This window comes from Rhinoderma darwinii, chromosome 3, assembly GCF_050947455.1.
Source record: "Rhinoderma darwinii isolate aRhiDar2 chromosome 3, aRhiDar2.hap1, whole genome shotgun sequence".
In the NCBI taxonomy this organism is placed as follows: Eukaryota; Metazoa; Chordata; class Amphibia; order Anura; family Rhinodermatidae; genus Rhinoderma; species Rhinoderma darwinii.
The window spans coordinates 377,076,566-377,093,539 of NC_134689.1; the positions used below are offsets into that span (position 1 = coordinate 377,076,566).

General features: G+C 44.7%; 2 protein-coding genes across 3 annotated transcripts in view; one reads left to right on the forward strand and one right to left on the reverse strand.

Annotated features, from left to right (window-relative positions):
• STXBP2 (syntaxin binding protein 2) overlaps positions 1-4,681 on the reverse strand; it is a 66,231-nt gene extending 61,550 nt beyond the window's left edge. The window contains exon 1 of the mRNA XM_075858799.1: positions 4,475-4,681. Within this exon, the coding sequence (XP_075714914.1) occupies positions 4,475-4,511 (37 nt within the window). The 5' untranslated portion in view covers positions 4,512-4,681. The remainder of the gene's footprint in view (positions 1-4,474) is intronic.
• The window catches only part of RETN (resistin), a 115,541-nt gene that overhangs the window by 35,341 nt on the left and 63,226 nt on the right, over positions 1-16,974 (forward strand). The window lies entirely within an intron of this gene.

Here is a 16,974-nt window from a genome sequence, read left to right on the forward strand (position 1 = left end):
AGTGGTTAAAGGGGTTTTCCCACCCGGGACATTTATGACATATCCACAAGATGTGTCAAATTTCAGATAGATGTGGGTCCCACCTCTGGGACCGGCACCTATCTCTAGAACGGTGCCCCCCCTAAACCCCGTTCTAGCTTTTGGTGCTCACGCGGCATCCCGGCCACTTCCTGATTACATGGTCGGGAGCTATGGAAACAGCGTAACTCACTGAGCTACGCTGTTTCCGTATCTCCCATAGTAGTGGATATGTCATAAATGTCCCTCATGGGAAAACCCCTTTAATAAAGTTTATTTATTTTAGAGAAATACGTGTTTGTTTGTTACCAATTTTGTTATTCCTTCACAATTTTTTTTTTTATCCCATATGGTTTTTGTTTTTTTACTTTATATCTATTTGCCAGTACATTATCCTATGTACCAATAGTATCCAGGCAGTTGATAGGCCTTGTTCCCATAGTGCAGATTTGGTGCAGATTTTGCATGTATTTTTTTTAGCTAAAACCAGGAACGGAACCTAAAACAGTAGAAATAATTAAAGAAAGGCCTTATAGGTCCGCTCTCCTAGATCCAATTCTGGTTTTGGCTTAGAAAATGCAGGCAAAATCTGCAGCAAATCTGCACTGTAGGAACACAGCATTAGGCTATACTTCCTAAGTATGCCCTAACAATAGAAAATATAGTCATACAGCCCTGGGGTCCATTAATGTGCCCTGTGCTGTTTGCCCAAACTAGGTATGGGCCCCGATCACATCACAGAAATTCAGTTTTGATCAGTGTTAATTCAAAAGGGTTAAACGGTGTAGATCGGAAGTTACTCTGATCTCCACCGTTAGAGCAGGGCTGCGGCTGTGTGTTACACTTACTGCCTGCCGCTCAGTACGAGAATTCTCTTCTTGCGTTGTCAGAATTAAAGGCGGTTTTTCCTACTGATCTACAGGATTTGTCATCAGTATATGATCGGTGGGGGGTCCGACACCCAGACCCCGCGCCGATCAGCTCTTCCGGTTGCCTCCAGGCACCAACGTTATGCAGTGTCGAAAGCAGATGGCTCCAGTTACAGTATAGCGTCGGAGCTGCAGTACTGTATTCAAGTGAATAGGAGCAGACCCCCCCCCCCCCCCCCACGATCATACGGATAGGTCTTCAGCATGAAAAACCAGTCCGTGCCCGGACAACCCCTTTAATCTCTATTCCCAATATAATTCTAGCATATTACAAACCTTCCACCCAGCCCCATGTAAATGACATTTCCATGTGTTTTGCATGTAAACGTCGTCATGCGAGCAAATGTATCGTTACCGTGCTGTCCTATAGACATCAGCACCAGGCGGCAGTAACAGGAGATAGTCATCATCATTAACTACTTTTAAGAAAATACTTTAAGGAATTTTCAAAGACTACCCTGCCAATAATATACAGGAACCCCCCCCCCCCAACCTTATATACCGAATATACGCTGCTGAAGTGTAAGGCCGGATTGACACGAGCGTGTGCGTTTTGCACGCGCAAAAAACGCTGCGTATTGCGAGCGCAAAAGGCACTTGACAGCTCCGTGTGTCACCCTCGTATGATGCGCGGCTGCGTGGTTTTCGCGCAGCCACCATCATTATGACACTCCATTTGGATGTTTGTAAACAGAAAAGTTCGTGATGCTTTTCTGTTTTCATTCATCCTTTCCACAGCTGTTGCGCGTCCCACGGAATTGCTTCCGTGAGGCACGCGTGGTTTTCACGCACCCATTGACTTCAATGGGTGCGTGATGCGTGAAATACGCAGAAAGAACGGACATGTCGTGACTTTTTCGCAACAGACCAACGCTGCGTAAAAATCACGCACCTGTCTGCACGGCCCCATAGACTAATATAGTTCATGGTTGTCACAGGGTCATGGGTTTTGTTATAAATGGAATCAAAGATGCCAGTGTGAACAGGAGCAAGCAAGCACCGATCAACAAGAGGTGTCATCGATCGGCGCATGTTTTCGCGGTCCTGATCGGGCCATGTAAAATGACCTTAAAAGTCATGAATGTTACAAGTCCTCTTGGTGAATATAGACTGCTGTTTTACAGAGTGAAGAGTATTAGAATTATTCTTCATAAATGAATCACAACCTGTAAAATTCACCATAAATTCCAGTCAGTCTACGAGAGTCACCCCATGTCAGGCAGAACACTAGAGCAGACACATTAGGCTTCGGTCACATCAGCGCTAGGGTCCCGTTCTGACGTTCCGTCGGCATGGAGCCCTGACTGACACAAACCACAGGTTTCAATGGTGACGGATCCAGTGCCAATGGTTTCCGTTTGTCTCCGTTGTGCAAGGGTTCCGTCGTTTTGACAGAATCAATAGCGTAGTAGACTGCGCTATTCATTCCATTGAACCTTTGCACAACGGAGACAAACGGAAACCATTGGCACCGGTTCCGTCACCATTGAAACCCTTGGTTTCCGTTTGTGTCAGTCAGGGCTCCATTCTGATGGAAAGAAGCCCTGGCGCAGATGTGAACGAAGCCTTACAGACCAACATGACAAGGCTGCCGATAACGGACCGATATGGCGAAAGCATCCACGTCTATGGACACATCAGGGAAAGTGGGGGATCAGCCAAGTTGAGTATTATCCAAAATTCTAACTTTAAAAGGGTTATCAGGGATGTTAAAGGGGTTGTCCGGGCATGGGGCGGTTTTTCATACTGAGGACCTATCCGCAGGTTTATGGCTGTCTCCAGGCACTGGATAGCGGCCATGCTGCAGCTCTGCACCCATTTAAGTGAATAGGAGCAGAGCTGCGGTGCAGAACGGCCGCTGTACTGTGGCCGGAGCCTTCTGCTTCCGGCACCGACCACTTCATAACATCCGGTACCAGGAGGCAAGCGGAACGGCTGATCGGTGCGGGTCCTAGTGTTGGACCCCCACCGATCATATACTGATAACCTATCCTGTGGATAGGCCACGAGTATGAAAAACCGCCCCGTGCCCGAACTACCCCTATAACAGTTTTTACTAACAACTACAAAACGTCCGGATATAAAAAAAAGAATCATTGTTCGCCTGTTCTTTACCCCGGCGATCAGAGGCCTCAGCGGTCATGTGTTGTATTTCTGGCATGCTCATAGATGGGCACCATGATGCTGGGAACAAAACACGTGTGATTGGCCGCAGTGGTCTCAGGCTGCCTGCAAACAAACACAGGGATGACCGCCGGAGCATCTGCGCTGGATCGCCGGGGCGAAAGAATACGAAATTATTCTTTATTTTCAGCCGTTAGTATAAAGAAATTTAACAACCTGGATTACCCCTTTAACTTCCCAACGTCTGTTTGGAGAACCTGCTCCTGGGGCACGAACGCCTAACCTTTATCTTAGGACTATAGGTATATAAAAAACCTCTATAGTTCTGCGTTTAGCAATAAGACCCAACGTCGTCTTCCTATATTCCAGATATATCATATCCATAGACAACTCCGGCATAATGCAGAGAACGTGCCGAAACCCAAACCTATGATCAATGACATCACCAGGTTTATTTTATATTCACATCTGCGTCCGGTCATCACAGCCACAATGAAAGACGCCACTACGGTAACCGACGGACCTCATGATAAAACAGTGGGGTCCATCGGGCGCAGGTGGTATATGTTATACAAAGGATCCAACACGGTATCCTGCAAGCAGCACTATTCTCACGGTCAAAACGCCAGAGACCTCAACAGACCCCATTGACTGCCTTCACAACTTCTGATGCTGGTGTGAACAGAGCTCAGCTGTTTAAAAAGTCTGAGAACAAGCTTGCTGACTATTTCCAAAATCAACTGGCTGAATTGAGAGTGCAGCTCTGGATTATATTACAAGCTGTAATGGAGGGTCAACCGTACAATGACGTTCCAAGGTGGACATACACTCGGAGACCCCATGCACACGACCATAATTTTGATCCGTAATTGCAGATCAGAATATAGAGCCATTCATTTATATGGCCCAGACACCTTCCCATAGATTTACTGGTAAGTGTCCGGGCCGTAGAAATGAGCCACAAAAAAATAGGACATGTCCTATTTACTTTATAAACAGGCGCACGGGCTGCAAATGTGACAGTCATTTGTGCCTGTGTGAATGAGGCCTTGGGGGCTTGCAGATAAATATACACACTAATATATATATGTTTTTTTTTATTATAAACTAAATATATCAAAAATGTGTGAAGGGGGAGGGTTGTTGTCCTCCATCATACATTTATGGCTTTTGCTATTAGCACCAATGAGATCAGCCCCCCTGTTGTAGTACTACAAAGTCTCCAAATATGACAACCTCATGTAATCATGACGTAATAAGGCACCGTGGCTACATGACGTCACGCTCCAACAGAAACAGTTAGCACTCTGCCCACTCAGCCGGCCACTGATACACAAACCACCAAGCCTGGTCCTGCACAGAGAGCGCCGCAGTGACGTCACAACAGCAAAGCTGCCACTTACTCTCTCCAACCACCGCTTTCAGCCCGGACGGTGCCATCTTATCCTGTCCCACCACCGTCCACAAACTACGGTCCCCCGAAACTTCGGTGACTTCCGCGTTGTGGCGTCACACTCACTCGTGACATCACGGGAGGAGCAGGAAGTCCGTTACTAAGAGGAGGAGACTCGGTTGTTAGGAGGCGCATGCAGCGAGCCAATGACGTGATTTATTTCCCAGAGCGCTAAAGCAGCTGTGGGCGTGGCTGTGGCTTTCGATCGTAGATAGGTGATAGGGCGATTAGACGATTTGTGGGCGGGATTAAAATGCGGTAGATGGGAGGGGCTTTACGGCTCATTGGTTGCTATGGGCGTCGGGGAGTGTTTTTTTTATAAGAATAAAATATGTGGACGGGGCTTTCTGGGTGCATAAGTGGCTGACGTCTTGGGGCGGGAAAGTCAAGCAACACATGTCTTTCTCAAATAATATTATTATTATTATTATTATTATAATATATATACATACATACACACACACACACGGGGGGGGGGGGTATGGAGCAGGCTCACCCAGCGTGTCGGCTGTGTGTACCAGCCTCCAGTGTAAGGAGAAGGATACCGCCCACTTAACCGCTTGGACCGAGGGCCAGAAAGAGCATGCCGCTTTTTTTTTACCGCGAGCAGCTAAAACCCACTCTGGAAAAAAAACCGCCGGTGCTGGACATTTTTAGGTGCTGTTTCCGCATCAAAATCAGTGTAAAAACACTGTGAACTGGGCCTTAGATGCCACAGTCAAAAGCGACTGCAGCATCTAAGCCATTAGAAACGGGCAGAGTTGCCAATTTACAGACAGTCCACAAAAAATTGGTGTTTCTTTTCTGCCGTCCATAGTGTTTGGCGGAGAAAACACAGCCCGCAATTTTTTTTTTTCTTCCCCCAAAAGTTTGCACTGTGCATGCGCCAAAATTACATGTGCAGCGCAAACAAGACAAAGGAAGCGTAGGCCGCAGCCTTTAAGCGGAGGAGTGATGATGGAGTCCATCTGACTGAGGTGCGGTCCAGTCACCTCACGAGACTAGGCAGAGTGGCGGGGTTAGAGTGAGCGAGTCGGACTCTCCAATCACAGCCCCGCCTGCAGCTTTACTGTGCTAAGTTAGTGTGGGAAAGCTATAAGCAGGGCTGTGATTAGTGAGCCCCAGCACAGACAGCAGTGCACCCCGTCCCTTACCACGTAGCAGACGCATGTGTGGCACCAGTGGCCGCCGAGTGTCTGGTGAGAGCGACTGTGGCTGGCGCTCCAGCTCGGCTCACTCTGAGACTCCCCGGCTGGTAGTCCTCCTGAGGCTCCTCTCCAGCGTGGTGTCCACTCCTCCTGAGTTTAAAGGGGTTGTCCATGACCGGACAATTGATGACCTGTCCACCGGATAGATCATCAGTATACGATCGGTGCGAGTCCGACACTCAGACTGCTATTACTTACCGTAAAATATTTGGGCTATCTGTGATTTTTAGCTTAGTTGTCCAGAAATAATTGACTTGGAAGTTGGCTGCCCCCTGTGAAGTTGCATCGGCCCGCGACAGGACCCTAGGTCTGCCCCCGGCAGGGCTTCATAGGAGACTGTCAGTATAACAATATATTGCAATACATTAGTACTGCAGTATACCATGTAAGCGATCCAATGATCGCTGGTTCAAGTCCCCTAGGGGGACTAGTTAAATTCAATTAAAGATAAAAAAAATAAAAATGTCAAAAAATAACTATTTTCCCCCAAACACAATGTAATTTTTTTTTTACATAACTGGTATTGCAGTGTCCGTAAAAGTCCAAACTATTACAATATAACATTATTTATCCCACGCGGTTAACAACATATAAAAAATAATCATTTTAAACCGAAAGAATCGCTGCTTTTTGGTCACTTTATCTAAAACAAAAAGTGATCAAAAAGTCTTATGTTCACCAAAATAGTACTAATGTAAACTACAGCTCGCCCCGCAAAACATAAGCCCTCATACCGCTCAATCGACGGAAAAAAACAAAACTTTATGGCTCTCAGAATATGTTGACAAAACACAAATTTTATTCTTAACAATCCGTTATAAAAGTAGTAAAACATAAAAAAACAATATAAATAGAACTGAACGGTAGTTACGGAAACAGAGTAATTCACATGCTACGCTGCTTCCGTAACTGCCATTCACTACTATGGGAGTTACAGAAACAGCCTAGCTCAGCGATGTTGGGTTTTCCGCAACAGAATTCTGTGTGGAAATTTTGCAGCGTTTACAGTAGCAGCAAAGTGGATGAGATTTAGAAAATCTCATGCCCGCGCTGCGGAAAAAAACTCCTGTGAAAACATTCATAAATTGACCTGCAGTGCGGATTTTATGCTGCATTTCCGTTGCTTTTCCACATTAAATTCAATGGGGACCTAAAACCTGCAACAAATAGCCAAGTGTTGAGACTTGCTGTGATTGCGCCGCAAAAAATCTCATACTTACCCAGAACTCTCTGCTCCTGCATCCTGTCCAGCCTGCAGGGATGACGTTTCATCCCATGTGACTGCTGTAGCCAATCACATCAACGTCATCCCAGAAGGCCGGGCTGCAGGATGCCATGGTTACGGCCGGGGTAAGGTTTTTTTTCTACCGCTGCTTTCTGCAGCCGGAATTCCGTCTGAGAAACGGTGCAGTTTTTCGGATGGAAAATGCTGCGGGTTCTATGTCAGATATGTTGCGTAGGCCTTACGGTACATCCTTCACCAGCCAAAGTTGCAAAAAGTTAGTCCTCACCACGACGTACAGTTATGTCGTGGTGCCCATAGGGGTTAAAAAAACACCTTTCAGATAGAGATTTGGATTATGAGATGTCGGTGTTATATAACTAAATAAAATATTTTTTTTCAAATTCCACAGTGCCTCCACAATAGTGCCAGCCACTGTGCCCCTATGAAGCCATATTCACACCATACATGCCTGCTCTCCTGGAATTATCTGGAGACTCCTGAAAAAGTGGCAGACTTCCCAAAAAGATAAGGCTATTTTCCCAGATTGCCCTGGTGATGCCAGTGATGGTTCAGGGATGGCAGTAGCGAGTGTATGGCTGCACCTGCAGTGAACCTATGCACCCACTACTTTGCAGGTAGCAGGGACAAAGGCAGCTCTCCCTGCTGTCGCCACTGCGCCACTAATGGCGTCATGACGGTGGCTGCCCATCTACCCACCCAGAAAAGGGGCACCGTTCCTTACTATTTACATGACTGTCACTTAGAACTGTCCTTCCTCCAGGAAATGTAGGAATATATGGACAACTGGGCATTACTATTTCCTTTGTCAGTAGATTATGTCCCTTCAACTTTATCATATATTTCCAGGAGGAATAACAGAGGAATACCATAATGTAGAATGCTAAGAAAAGATGCTCCAGGATTGTTATTTTATGGGTATACAATAATTTACTAAAACAGACCTGTCGGGAGAGCTAACAGGTTCCTATTTAACCCCTTAGTGACCACCAATACACCTTTTCACGGCGGTCACTAAGGGGCCTTAGGCTAGCCCGCCGCCTTTTCATGGCAGCCTAGTCTAAGTCCTGCACAGGTGTCCCATGCAGGCTGGAGCTGGGGCTCGGCTGTCTGATAACAGCCGGGCTCCTGCTCCAACGGTCGCGATCGAAGTTTACTTCGATCGTGACCGTTTAACCCGTTAAATGCTGTGTTCAATAGCGACTGCGGCATTTAACTTGTTTACAGTGGGAGGGAACTCCCTCTGTCACCCATCGGCGGCCCGCAAATGCAATCGCGGGCCAACGATGGGGTGTCATGGCAGCCGGGGGCCTAAGGAAGGCCCCCGGGTCTGCCCCGGCTATATGCATATTAGGACGTGCCAGAGTTAGTTTTACACTGACAGGCAATAATGCTTTGGTATACTAAGTATACCAAAGCATTATATCTGAGATCTGAAGATCGCATTGTAAAGTCCCCTAGCCGGACTAAAAAAATAAGTGATAAATGTGAAATAAAAATTATTAATAAAGATTATAGTAAAAATAAAACCATTTTTTCCATAAAAAGTGGTTTTATTTAGTAAAAGCGTAAAAAATAAATAAAAAGTACACATATATGGTATCGCCGCGACCGTAATGACCAAAGCAATAAAGATAACATGTCATTTAAACTGCACGGTGAACTCTGTAAAACAAAACGCAAAAAACTACGACGAAGTCGCTATTTTTTTCCATTGCCCCCCCAAAAGTCATAATAAAAGTTAATCAATAAGTCCCACGTACCCCAAAACATAACCAATCAAAACTACGCCTCATCCCCAAAAAACAAGCCCTCATATAACTACATTGACGGAATAATATTACAATTACGGCTTAAAACGCATAGAACAAGGGTGGAATTTCAGGGTTTTTTTCTATTCCCCCCCCAAAAAAAGTTAATAAATATTAATCCAAAAATTATATGTACCCCAAAATGGTGCAATTAAAAAAAAAAAATACAACTAATCCCGCAAAAAAAAACACGTCCTCATAAAGATATGTCGATGGAAAAATAAAAAAGTTATAGCTCTTTGAATGCGACTATAGAAAAACGAAAAATCAAATAGCTTGGTCATTTGGGCCAAAAATAGGCTGTCACTAAGGGGTTAACACACAGATTTCCTATGGTTTTCCATTTGGATTGCAGCTGCGGACAGTGCACAACACTGCAAAGTGTGAACTTAGCCTAACAATTCTGACCACAGTGGCCCCGCAGCAAAAGCACCCACGCAGACAGCCACAGTAAAACAGTGAATTCAGTCACAGATGGCGCCCTTCTCCTGTGCCAGGGTGCAGGTTTGGCATCAGTGCACAGGAGCGTGGAGACACCTCTGGACAGAAGGTGGTTTTCTGGAAGAATTGGACTTTCCTGCTGAGGTCAGGACACCAGGGAGCTCTGATAAAGAGAAGAAATGGTATCAGAAGTCTTTTAGGGGTCCAGATACTTCATTTTTGTAGCATTTAGGCCTCCTTCACATACTTTTTTTTCTGCGATTTATTTGCTTTAACCCCTTAAGGACGCAGCCTAGTTTGGGCCTTAAGGCTCAGAGCCCATTTTTCAAATCTGACATATTTCACTTTATGTGGTAACGTCAGAATGCTTGAGGCTGGGTTCACACGACCACATTAACGTCCGTAATGGACGGACGTATTTCGGCCGGAAGTCCCGGACCGAACTCAGTGCAGGGAGCCGGGCTCCTAGCATCATAGTTATGTACGATGCTAGGAGTCCCTGCCTCTCCGTGGAACTACTGTCCCGTACTGAAAACATGATTACAGTACGGGACAGTTGTCCTGCAGCGAGGCAGGGACTCCTAGCATCGTACATAACTATGATGCTAGGAGCCCGGCTCCCTGCACTGAGTTCGGTCCGGGACTTCCGGCCGAAATATGTCCGTCCATTACTGACGTTAATGTGCTCGTGTGAACCCAGCCTAAACCTATCCAAGCGATTCTGAGATTGTTTTCTCGTGACACATTGGGCTTCATGTTCGTGGTAAAATTTGTTCGATATATTCAGTGTTTATTGGTGAAAAATTGCAAAATTGAGAGAAAATTTTGAAAAAATAGAATTTTTCAGAATTTAAATGCATCTGCTTGTAAAACAGACGGTTATACCACCCAAAATAGTTACTAGTTCACATTTCCCATATGTCTACTTTAGATTGGCAGTGTGTTTTGAACATTCTTTTATTTTTCTTGGACGTTACAAGGCTTAGAACATAAACAGCAATTTCTCATATTTTTAAGAAAATTTCAAAAGCCTTTTTTTTAAGGTACCTCTTCAGTTCTGAAGTGGCTTTGAGGGGCCTATGTATTAGAAACCCTCATAAAACACCCCATTTTAAAAACTAGACCGCTCAAAGTATTCAAAACAGCATTTAGAAAGTTTTTTAACCCTTCAGGCATTTCACAGGAATTAAAGCAAAGTGGAGGTGAAATTTGCAAATTTCATTTTTCTTGCTGAATTTCAATTTTATTCAATTTTTTTTCTGTAACAGAAGGTTTTACCAGAGAAACACTATTAAATATGTATTGTCCAGATTCTGCCGTTTTTAGAAATGTCCCACATGTGGCTCTACTGCGCTCGTGGAATAAAGCACAAGCCCTAGAAGCAAAGAAGCACCTAGTGCATTTTGAGGCCTCTTTTTTATTAGAATATATTTTAGGCCGTATGCCAGGTTTGAAAAGGTGTTGAGGTGCCAAAACAGTAGGAATCCCCCAATAGTGACCCCATTTTGGAAACTACACCCCTCATGGAATTCATTTATGGTTGTTGTTACCATTTTGACCGCACAGTTTTTTCACAGCACCTATTTGAATTGGGCTGTGAAATGAAAAAAATTTCATTTTTTCCAATAAGATGTCATTTTTTATCAAAATTTCTTATTTTCACAGGGAACAAAATACCCAATTTTGTTGCCCAATTTCTCCTGAGTGCAGCAATACCCTATTTGTGGCGATAAACTGCCGTTTGGGCCCATGGGAGGCCTCAGAAGGGAAGGAGCGCTGTGTGTTCTTTGGAGTGCAGGTTTTGCTGGTTTGGTTTTCGGGTGCCATGTCGCATTTGCAGAGCCCCAGAGGTATCAAAGCAATGGAAACCCACCATAAGTGACCCCATTTTGGAAACTACACCCCTCAAGGAATTCAAATATGGTTGTTGTTACAATTTTGACTTCACAGTTTTTTCACAGCACCTATTTGAATTGGGCTGTGAAATGAAAAAAATGTCATTTTTTCCAATAAGATGTAATTTTTTATCAAAATTTCTTATTTTCACAGGGAACAAAATACCCAATTTTGTTGCCCAATTTCTCCTGAGTGCAGCAATGCCCCATTTGTGGCGATAAACTGCCGTTTGGGCCCATGGGAGGCCTCAGAACGGAAGGAGCGCTGTGTGTTCTTTGGAGTGCAGATTTTGCTGGTTTGGTTTTCGGGTGCCATGTCGCATTTGCAGAGCCCCAGAGGTATCAAAGCAATGGAAACCCACCAGAAGTGACCCCATTTTGGAAACTACACCCCTCAAGGAATTCATTTATGGGTGTTGTGACCATTTTGACCCCATAGTTTTTTCACAGAACTTATTTGAATTGGGCTGCGAATTAAAACACAATAAATTTTTTCCAATAATATGTCGTTTTGGCTGAAAATGTCTTATTTTCACAAGAAACAAAATACCCCATTCTGTTGCGCAATTTGTTCTGAGTGCCGCAATACCCCATTTGTCATGATAAACTGCGGTTTGGGCACATGGCAGGGCTCAGAAGGAAAGGACCACCATTTGGCCTACTGGGGATTTTCTGGTGCGAAGTCATGTATGCAGAAGCCCCTGAGGTACCAGTACAGTTGAAACCCGCAAGAAGTGACCCCGTTTTAAAAACTACACCCTTAAGTCATTCATCTAGAGGTGTAGTGAGCATTTTGACCGAACACATACACCCCATAAACTGTAATGTGGGTTCCCCTGGGTACGGCAATACCCTCAATGTGGCTGTTATCAGCGGCCTGGGCACACAGCAGGGCCCAGAGGGGAAAGACGAGGGGGGATAAGCTGTGCGGAGTACATCAGGGTAAGTAAAATTGGGGTAAATTATAAACCAAGGGATGTAAGATAAATTTTAAAACACACTTTTATACAGAGCTCTGATTTTTCGGGACACGCCTTACATTGATATATTGTGTCCTCCCTTATCCCCCTCTTATAGCAGACTTTGCACCTCTTTTGACTTTTTCCCTTCTTGCCATTTTGGGGAACTTCTCCTGGAAAGTGTTGCCCTGGTACGATGCGTGTGGCCCCGCTTCCAGAAGTACTGGGTGCCCCCCCTTCCTGGTCCCTAAAGATTAGTTTCTTGATAATCACCTCTTGAAATTCCAGGAAAGTTCCCCTCTGGCCTGCACATCGACGTAGCATGTACACATTGTACAATGCCATCTGTATGATGTGCCCGGCCAGCTTCTTATACCACACCTCATGGCGCTGTAGGGCTTCAGGATTTGATCTGATAAGTCCACCCCTCCCATGTACCTATTGTAGTCCAGGATGCAGTCTGCTTTCTGTACTGGTACCTCGTACTGGTACATGTGTACTGGTGCGGCCATGTATTGTTGTCAATACAAGGACATCTCTCTTGTCCTTGTACGTGACACACAATATGTTGCTGCTGGATTGTGCCCTGCTCTCACCCCTTCTGAGTGTTTGCCCTGCAGAGTCTTAGGGAGGCCTCTCAGATTTCTTCTAGCAGTGCCGCATGCCGCAGGACTTCTGGAAAAGAGGCAGTTGAAGAGTGGGACGCTGGTATAAAAATGATCCAGGTAGAGGTGGTAACCCTGGTCCAGCAGTGGGTGCACCAAATCCCACACAATTTTTGCATTAACTCCCAGTAAGGGGGGGGCATTCTGGGGGCTGAATACTGGTGTCCTTCCCTTCATATATCCTAAACCTGTAGGTATACCAACCCTGATGCACTCTCGCACAGCTTATACATCTTCACGCCATACCTTGCCCTCTTACTCAGCATGTACTGGCGGAATTGAAGCCTCCCTTTAAAATGTACCAAGGACTCATCAATAGAAATACACTTCTCGGGGGTGAATGCTTGGGAAAACCGGGCACTGAAACGGTCTAATAGGGTCTCAGTTTATACAAACGGTCAAAACTGGGGTCATCTCGGGGTGGGCACGGCTCATTATCAGTATAATGTAAGAAGCGAAGTATTGCCTAATTTATTTATTTTTTTAGGTTACAGTTCAGTTCTGAAGTTGCTTTGAGGGGCCCATATATTAGAAACCCCTATCAAACACCCCATTTTAGAAACTAGACCCCTCAAAGTATTCACAACAGCATTTAGAAAGTTTATGAACCCTTTAGGTGTTTCACAGAAATTTAGAGCAAAGTAGAGGTGAAATTTACATATTTTTTTTGTCAGTAAATCCTCTTTATACAATTTTTTTTTATAACACAAAAGGATTTATCAGAGAAACGCAACTTAATACGTATTGCCCAGATTCTGCAGTTTTTAGAAATATCCCACATGTGGCCCTAGTGCGGTAATGGACTGAAGCACCGGCCTCCGAAGCAAAGGAGCACCTAGTGGATTTTGAGGCCTCTTTTTTATTAGGCGCCATGTCCGGTTTGAAGAGGTCTTGTGGTGCCAATACAGTGGAAACCCCCCAAAAGTGACCCCATTTTGGAAACTAGACCCCTTGAGGAATTCATTGTAGTTTTCTTGGGGTGCATGCGGCTTTTTGATCAGTTTTTATTCTATTTTTAGGTGGCGTGGTGACTAAAAAACAGCAATTCTACGATTGTTTTTTTATTCGATTTTTTTTACTGCGTGCACCGTGCGCTATAGATGACATATTCACTTTATTCTGCGGGGCGATACGATTACGGCGATACCAGATGTTTATAGTTTATTTTTATGTCTTATGGCGTTTGCACAATAAAATACGTTTTGTAAAAAATAATTTTCTTTTTGTGTTACCTTATTCTAAGAGCCAGAACTTTTTTATTTTTCCATCAATAAAGCCGTGCGAGGACTTATTTTTTGCGTAACGAACTGTAGTTTCGATCAGTACCATTTTTCGGTACATGCGACTTTTTGATCTCTTTTTATTCCATTTTTTTGGAGGTGAAGTGACCAAACAATTGTGATTGTGGCACGGTTTATTATTATTATTTTCTTTTACGACGTTCACCGTGCGGGATAAATAACAAAATAATTTTGTAGTTCAGGCCGTTACGGACGCGGCGATACCAATTATGTATAGTTTATTTGTTTGTTTCTATATTTTTATTAATAATAAAGGACTGATAAGGGAAAAAGGGGGATTTTTAATTTAAAATCTTTTATTTTCTTATTTTTACACATCTTTTTTTAACTTTTTTTTCACTTTATTACTCTGTCCCAATAGGGGACTTGAGGGCAGGAGGCCCTGATCGCTATTCTAATACACTGCACTACATGCGTAGTGCAGTGTATTAGAGCTGTCAGCTACTCACTGACAGCAAGCATAGTGGGTCCTGACTTCGTCAGGACCCACTAGGCTTCCGTCTATGGCAGAGCCGGACGCCATTGTTTTGTGTCCGTTTGCCATAGTCACCATCGCCGGCCGCTATCGTGTAGCAGGCCGGCGATGGCAGCTTAACCCCTAAAAAGCCGTGATCGCTATTGAACACGGCTTTTCAGGGGTTAATCAGCGGGGACACAGCGATCGGTCCCCGCTGTAGGAGCTATGACAGCTGCTTTACGAGACAGCAGCTGTCACAGCTCCTGTATATGTTGGGAGGACGGCCGAAATGGCCATTACTCCCGAGACGTGCAGAAAGTGTTCTTTGGTGCGACTTTCAATTCCGCAGCATGTCAATTCATGCTGTGTGTTCTGTGCAGAGATGCTGCGCGTTTGGCACATAGACTTAAATGGGAAACAGAAATTCCGCAACAGATTTGTTTTGCTGCGGTTTGTACAGTTTATGCAGCGGAAACAGTAAAAACACTGAAAATCCGCAGGTGCAGATACTTTGCTATAATCAATGTTTAACACACAGATTTATCGGTGTTTTTTGAGACACTGATGCAGATTTTCTGTTGCATAAATTCCGCTGCATATCCTGTGTGTGGTAACAAACCCTAAGGGTACATTTACATAGTCCTTGTTTTTGCAAATTTCGTTGCGGTTTTTACCGTGCCAGGAAGCGCAGCATTTTTTTTTGTTCAAAAAACTTGTCAGTTTTGGAGCGATTATGAAAATCGCAACGGAAAATGACTCATGCAAACGTACACTGAGGTTATATTCAGACGAGCGTCGGCAACCTCGGACGTGATAAACTGACTTTTTTCACGTCCGAGGTGCACCTGTGCGGGACGCGTTTTCATGGATCCCACATGGACTAGAGCAGTGGTTCCCAACCAGGGTGCCGTGAGAACCATCCAGGAATGCCGCGACACTCCGCTCAGCCACTGCAAAAAAAACAAAACAAAAAACTTATTGCTGGTAGCAGACGTGACAAAATTATTTGCTTTTGTGTCTCCATGTTTGAAGCCGTAATGTTTTTATTTTTTCGCCGATGCGGTTGTATGGGAAGACTTGTCGTTTTTATTGGTACCATTTTGGAGTAGATGCGACTTTTTGATCACTTTTTATAAAAAATTTTTTAAGTCAGGATTCACAGAAAACAGCAATTTTTCCATAGTTTTTTATTAAATTTTTTACGCCATTCACCGTGCGGGTTAAATAATGTAATAGATTTATAGTCGGGGTCGTTACGGACGCGGCGATACCAAATATGTGTAACTTTTTAACTTTATTTTGTTTTTTTAATAGTAAAGGAGTTTGTAAGGGGGAAAAGCTGGGTTTTTCATTTTTTTTCACATTTTTTTTAAAATTAACTTTATTAAACTTTTTTTTTACTTTTTTACTAGTCCCACTAGGGGACTTCACTATGCGATTCTCCGATCGCTATTATAATACACTGCAATACTTCTGTATTGCAGTGTATTACTGCCTGTCCGTTTAAAACGGACAGGCATCTGCTAGGTCATGCCAGAGGCATGATCTAGCAGGCATTCATGACAGGCAGACCTGGGGGCCTTTATTAGGCCCCGGCTGCCATAGAAGACACTGACACTCGGCGATCGTATCGCCGGGTGTCGGTGGGAGAGGGAGCTCCCTCCCTCCCTCTCTCCAAAACCACTCAGATGCGGTGCTCGCTATTGAGCACCGCATCTGAGGGGTTAAACATGTGAGATCGATACTAATATCGATCTCACACGGCAGAGCAGGGACGCTCCCAGCCCTCAGCTGCCTCTAGCAGCCGAGAGCAGGGAGATTTGACGGCTCCCTGCTCTGTTTACTCATCCTGATCAGTGCTGTAAAAAGGCATATGCATCAGAATAAAGCCCGTTAGTGGCCGCCGTTAAAAGGCGTACTGGCGGTCACTAACGGGTTAATCCTTCCCCAGGAGTAAGCACTTTTTGTCTGTGATGGTCTCTTTAAGAGGGGGAGGGGCTGATGGTCACTTTAATGTGAGGGGGGCTGATGGTAATTTTACTGTGAGGGGGGGGGCTGATGGTAATTTTACTGTGAGTGGGGGGGCTGATGATCATTTTACTGTGGGGGGGGGCTGATGGTCATTTTACTGTGAATGGGGGGCTGATGGTCATTTTACTGTGGGGGGGCTGATGGTCATTTTACTGTGGGGGGGGGCTGATGGTCATTTTACTGTGAGTGGGGGGCTGATGGTTATTTTACTGTGAGTGGGGGCTGATAGTTATTTTACTGTGAGTGGGGGGCTGATGGTCATTTTACTGTGAATGGGGGCTGATGGTTATTTTACTGTGAGTGGGGGCTGATGGTCATTTTACTGTGAGTGCGGGGCTGATGGTCATTTTACTGTGAATGGGGGGCTGATGGTCATTTTACTGTGAGTGGGGGGCTGATGGTCATTTTACTGTGAATGGGGGCTGATGGTTATTTTACT